This window comes from Frankliniella occidentalis, unplaced genomic scaffold (assembly GCF_000697945.3).
Source record: "Frankliniella occidentalis isolate FOCC.00 unplaced genomic scaffold, Focc_3.1 Scaffold33, whole genome shotgun sequence".
NCBI classification, from domain to species: domain Eukaryota; kingdom Metazoa; phylum Arthropoda; class Insecta; order Thysanoptera; family Thripidae; genus Frankliniella; species Frankliniella occidentalis.
The window spans coordinates 1,806,466-1,812,326 of NW_026267163.1; the positions used below are offsets into that span (position 1 = coordinate 1,806,466).

A 5,861-nucleotide genomic window follows, 5' to 3' on the forward strand; every position below is an offset into this window, starting at 1 on the left:
GGCAGGCGCGCAGGGGCGGCGCGGAGCAGCAGCAGCAGCAGGAGGAGGGAGATGGAGGATAAAGACCACGGCCGGCCCGGCGGCGAGAGGGAAAGGGAGAGCGCTTCCGTGTCGCACCGACTGCCAGGGGTGATAAGTTGAGTAGCCCCAACGCACCAGAGCCAATGTGCCGTGTGTTATTATAAACTAGGAAATCGGCAGAGGGCGTGGCGTGTCCCGGACTAGCCCTAGCCTAGCCCCCGGCTGCCCTGCGGGTGGTTTATGCGGATCCGAAAGGGTTGTTGCTGGCCTGGCCCCGTAGGGGGTTGGTTCCCCGGCTTGAGTCATGAGCGGATTAAGGGAGGCAGTTAATGTGCGTCTCAGCACATGGCAATGGACTGGGCCGCTGCTGCTGCTGCCGCCTCTGCTCTCCAGCTCCCCCCTGGCTGCTCCCCTACATCGCCCCTGCACTGACATGCTCTTCCTCTTTCGCTCCGTGCTTCCTCCACCCCCCACCCCCCACCCTTTCTCTCTTCCTCCTACAGCCAGCGCCCTTTGCGCTCTCCTGCGCTCTCCGCTCTCCCCTCCGCCACTCCCATTCTCGCCCCCCACCCTCGCCCCTTTGCTCCCTCTCTCTTTTCTCTGAACTGCTTTTCCTCCTCTCCCTGGTTTTATGCATTTGTCATGAGTTTTATTACCACCGCCCTTTTCGATTCTGGAGTCAATTTCATAGGTCTCCTTTCTCTCGATCTCCCTTTTTCCGTTTTCTCCGCTTGGTGTGGGTTTGGTTGTCGGCGGTGTGCTGCTCAGCGCTGTGTAGTGTTTAGGTGGCGCTGGGGGTGCCGGAGCCATCTCCCTCTCTCGCCACGTACTCACTTTGCAAAACGTATGAGCTGGTCTATGAATTGTTGATGAACCCCGACTGTGTGTGTCTGCTGCTGCAGGTGACCGAGGAGGACATCGCCCTGTGCATGGGTGAGAACCCCCTCCCCGAGGTGGACCAGGGCGACCCAGAAGAGCATCCCCTAAGGGTGCTGTCCCAGGAGAACCTCACCGTGGTGTCGACCTTCGCAGGTATTGGATGCCTTCCGATGACAAAGTCGGCTTTTTATCCTGTATTTTCTTTAACAATTTTCAATGCTTATTGACAGACACGCTGTCGCTGGCGTCGGACCTGGAGCCCGAGTACTGCCCGCTCCGGTCGAGGTTCGGCCCCAACTTCCACCACTCGGGGGGCGCGACGGGCCCGGCGTGCTGTCGCCTCGGGCGGCGCGGCAGCGACGGCGGCAGCGCGGACGGCGGCAGCCCGCTGCCCCAGGGGTCGCAGCTGCACCTGGCGCGCCTGCACGACATGTACCGCACCAAGATGGCGGCGGCCACGCGGCGGCCCGCGGGCGTGCTGCCTCCCCCCGTGGGGCTGACGGCCGCCTCCCGCTGCACGTCGCTGTCCATGTCGCTGTCGGACGTGCTGCACGGCCTCGGCAGCAACGGCGCGCCCTCCGACATGGAGCGCGACGGCGAGGGCGACGGCGAGCACGCCGCCAGCGAGGCGGGCTCCATCTACAGCGAGCCGCCCTACCGGCTGCAGCAGCCGCCCCAGCAGCAGCAGCAGCAGCAGCAGCAGCAGCAGCAGCAGCAACCCAACCACCACCACCACTCGGGCCACTGCAACGGCACCCTCTGCGACAACTGCCACCGCAGCTTCGCGCCCGCCTCGTGGCAGTGCAGCCCCGTGCACACGGCGGGCCGCGCGGCGCGGGGGTCGCTGCACCGCTACTACGGCAACCTGAGGCACCCCGACGGCGCGTCTAACCCGGACCTCAAGGAGGAGTCGCTGCTCGCGCCGCTGCCCGCCCCGGTCCCGGCGGCCACGCTCACCTCCGCCATCGACTGCGAGGAGATCGAGAGGAAGATCGACGCCAAGCTCAAGGCCGCCAACGTCCTCCCGATCATGGGTGAGTCTCGACGGGACAGGAGGGAAGGGGGTGGCCTCCTGTGGACCGCCGAGTGCGGTTGTGTCTGGAGAGCGGCCCGGCCCTTGCTCCCCCGCTCCAGCCGCCGCCACCGCCGCGTCACAACAGTCCTGACTTTTGATGAGGCGGTCCCGCCGGGCCCCGCCGGGTGCGACGTGGACCTGATTGCTATTTATATATCTGTCCGCCCGCTTTGCGAAACATGTCGTCTGCAGCCCTGTTTCCTCATGCAAATTATTTCCTCGTGCAAACTTTGCGCGCCCGAGCGGAAACTTTGCCCCACTTTCCTCCCGCGAGCGAGCGAGGCGCGCTGATTAATTTGCGAGCGCGGCTCTATGGCTCCGGGGAGGACTGGAGGGCAGATCTCTTATCGCGCGAGAGGATGTCAACTGTCTCACAGCCTCCCCCGCGCCGCGCCCTGTCGCGCCCCCGCCTCGACAGACGCTGACGACTGACGTTTGATCTCTCTCTGCTCTGCTCGCAGACTCTGGCGTGCTGGCGGTGCTCGCCGCGCCCGCCTCGCCCGTGGACTCGGACGAGGAGCCCGTGGTGCCGCCGCCGCTGCCGGTCTCGCCCACCTCGCGCCTCCACCAGCGGCTGCTCAGCCTCTCGGACCACTCGGCCTCGCCCAGGTAAGCGCCCTGCCCGCCGCACCTTCCTCTCTCTCCCTCCTGCGCTTGCCACCGCCGCCGTTGCCGCCTGCCTGACCTGTTGTGACTAACCCTATACCCGCCTGTGTCTGCCTGCCGCCGTCAACCCCCAGGAGTAGAAGCAGCACGCCCGTGAGCGCCGACGGCCTCCACTCCGGGATGCCCAGCCTGAGCGGGCTGCCCGTCCTGGACTCGGTCCTGGGCTGCACGGCCCCCGGCCCCGGCTCGGCTGGCTCGGCCGGCTCCGGGACGGGATCCGGCACGGGCTCCGGCACTGGCTCCGGCTCGGGGGGCTCCGGAAACCACGGGTCCAGCTCCGGGTACGAGAGCCTGGGCTCGGCGCCGCCCTCGTGCAGCGGGAGGGACAGCCGGGAGGGCCGCGACTCCGGCAAGGAGGACGCCCCTGGTAGGTATCTGCTTTGAGCGCAAGCCTTCCGTGTCTCCGTATGTCGTCGCTTGTTGTCCATAACGCCGAGCTTGTCCTCCGACCCCTTAGGCGTGTACGGCCGCGACGACAGGGGCTGGCCGTCCAGGGAGGCCGCGTCGTCGAGCCCGCGCAGCCGCGGCCAGCACCCGCGCGGCTCGCGGCGGGACAACCAGCAGGGGCCGCGGCCGCAGCCCGCCGGCCAGCAGCCCAAGCACTGGACCTACGAGCGTGAGTACCCCCGTGTGCTTGGCCTCAAAGCTTTCCATGGAGCTTCTCCCTGCATGGACGGCTGCAGCGCAGCTCGCAGCTGCGAAGCACACCGACCGCCCACCACCTGACGTGCTTTGTCCTTTCCACCCGCAGGTTCGCCGACCGCCGGCTGCCTCCCTGACTCGTGGGCGTGGTGCTGGTGCTCCTCCTGGTCGGGCGACAAGTGCGACCGGCCCCGGCCGCGCCCCCTGGCCGCGCCCACCCCGCCCGCCGCGGCAGCTGGCGCTGCAGGTGCGCCCGACGACGCGCGATAGTGGCGGTAGCCGCGGCAGGTGCGGTGGACGAGCAGCAACAGCTGGCGCCTCCAGCCTCCTCCTCCGGAGAGCGTCGCGCCCCGTCACGGCCACGGGACCGCAGGGCGTCCCCCCGCCGCGCCCTGCGTGGCCCCGCGCGCCGCAAAGTCAAACGAGTGATGGGGAAAAGTTGGCCGCCACAACTTTCCAGTTTTACGGAGCGTGGGACGGGCGGGGGGCGGGGCGGGCCTATTGCGCTACTTGCGAGGGGACGGCAGTTTTTTTATTCGGCTTCTGCAAGACTGCCAAAGGCCCCCGGAACCCTCGCCTGTTATATCGAGAGGATGGCGTGCGAGGAGACGCCGCCGCCGCCTCCGAAGTGTCATTCCAGCAGCCTTTCCATCCATCCGTTAGTTCTGTCTTTAAGGCGTTGTTCCAGTGTGTAACTTAATGAGCTCTCCTCCCGTTTGGAAGTAATTGCATTTGGCGTTTGCGTGAGGAGAGCTGCTTTGTGTGCTTTAAGTCTGAGATATGGTCCAAATGAAGCGTCAAAGTCTGAAAGTCACCGCTCAAAGTAGCCTGACTTTGTTTGTAGGTGTAGACGTTTGTGTTGTGTTTGGATGCGATGTTGTACAACGGTTGTTCATATCAGTCTGCATATCGACCCAGCGTTAGTAGGACACAGACCAAAAGGCCATTATTGACTTGTAGAGACAATTTTCTGCTGAGAGCTAAACTCATATCGCCTTAAATAGTTAAAGGTTTTTATTTATGATTACGATTGTATGTGCATTCGTGCAGCCTAGCTTAAATCTCTTGCCCTGTGATTCTTGCTGTTAAGTGTCTAGCAAGCGGTTACCTGCCCTAAGGGCAATAAAACTATAATACCTATATCTCCCTATTTAATTAAATGTTAGTTGTTTATTGTTGCAATATGTCAAAAGGTTTCCGACTGGTTATGCAGATTAGCAAAAGATCATAGCATATTTTGCAGTGTTGCAACAAATTGCAGGTTAGTAAAAATAAATCATCATGCATTGTTAGGTGTTCTTGGCCGCGCGACGCCGCTTCTTATCCATGTCGAAATTTTGTGACGACTGTTGTGTTATGTGAAACAAATTTTCACAATTAGTGCCCATTTTAATTGCTTCATAATATTCAATATTATCTTGAGAAGCAATGAAAATGGGCACATCCTAAAGCTAATGTGTCTTTGTTACCTTATGCTAGCTGTAAGCTGAAAATGTGTAGCTTTTCCAAAGTTTATCAGTTGTAAAGAAAGAGTCTGTACAGTGTTATATACTGTTATATAAGTTACATGTCTTTTTGACTTTATTGGCAAGCTCCTGCCTTGTTTCCGTTTATGTGAAATTGCCATTTTTAGCATCACCAAAAAATTATCAAGTTTCTAACCATGTTATTTTCTAAACTGTTTGTATTGAATAAACTATTGTGACAGAAACGAATCCAATTTTTATTTCCTACCTCACCCTTATCTCAACAGCCTTCCCCACAATCCCCTTTACGGGTCGGCCCCGAAGCCTGGGCCAATATCCACAGCACAGCAGCAGCAGCAACAGCACAGGGTGCACCTCGGGGCCGCGGGGTGGGCCGCGCCGGCCGGCAAACGACAGGGTGGTTGTGGACAGGGCAGGATACGGGGGGCACAGCACAGCGCAGGCAGCGCCCTACTCCGGGGCTCGTCTCCGTTCCGTCTCGCCTCGCCGACCTGAAATCTTCCGCATCAGTGGGTGCAATTCTTGTGCCCCGGAGCAGGGGGGGGGGACCCTGGGCGCGCGGTCTCCTCTCTCTCAGGACGCCACCACCGCCGCCGCCCACACCGCAGCCGCACAGCATCCAGGAGCCAACGGGCTCCAGGAGGGGGCTGCTTGCTCGGCCGAGCCGCACCGCTACCGCAGTGCAGTGGAGAAAGAGAGCGAGCGAGCGTCCCGTCTCCGTCGCACCCACCTGAGCAGCGGTGAGTTGGAAAGAGACAAACGCTGCACAACAACAACACAATTTCGGGGAGAGCAGGAGCAGGTCGCCGCGGTGGTGCGGGGACGGGCGTGATTTAGAGGGAGCGCGGGCGGCGGCCTGCGCCGGGGGTTGACGGCGCGATAAATTATTTCAATTAGGGTAAACGTGTGCGGCCGCCTTCTTGCGGATCCGACGCACTGGCCGACCTCATAATGAGGGCAGTGGTATAATGAGGCGGTGCTGCTGGAGTCCCGGGGGCCGGGCGGCGACTCTTTGACGGGGTCCTCGTGGCGAGCTCCGCGCACTCCCTCCCCCCTCCCCACCGCCCTCCACCAAGACAAGACGCATGTCG

The 5,861-nt window shown here is 61.7% G+C and overlaps 1 protein-coding gene across 2 annotated transcripts in view; it reads left to right on the plus strand.

Annotated features, from left to right (window-relative positions):
* Positions 1-4,998, plus strand: part of LOC113212278 (pneumococcal serine-rich repeat protein) — a 154,779-nt gene extending 149,781 nt beyond the window's left edge. For both annotated transcript variants that reach the window (XM_052265958.1, XM_052265959.1), the window contains 6 exons: positions 924-1,053; positions 1,131-1,934; positions 2,437-2,584; positions 2,716-3,008; positions 3,099-3,257; positions 3,393-4,998. In XM_052265958.1, coding sequence (XP_052121918.1) covers positions 924-1,053; positions 1,131-1,934; positions 2,437-2,584; positions 2,716-3,008; positions 3,099-3,257; positions 3,393-3,553 — 1,695 coding nt within the window. In that variant the 3' untranslated portion in view covers positions 3,554-4,998. The remainder of the gene's footprint in view (positions 1-923; positions 1,054-1,130; positions 1,935-2,436; positions 2,585-2,715; positions 3,009-3,098; positions 3,258-3,392) is intronic.
* Positions 4,999-5,861: the final 863 nt, after the last annotated feature.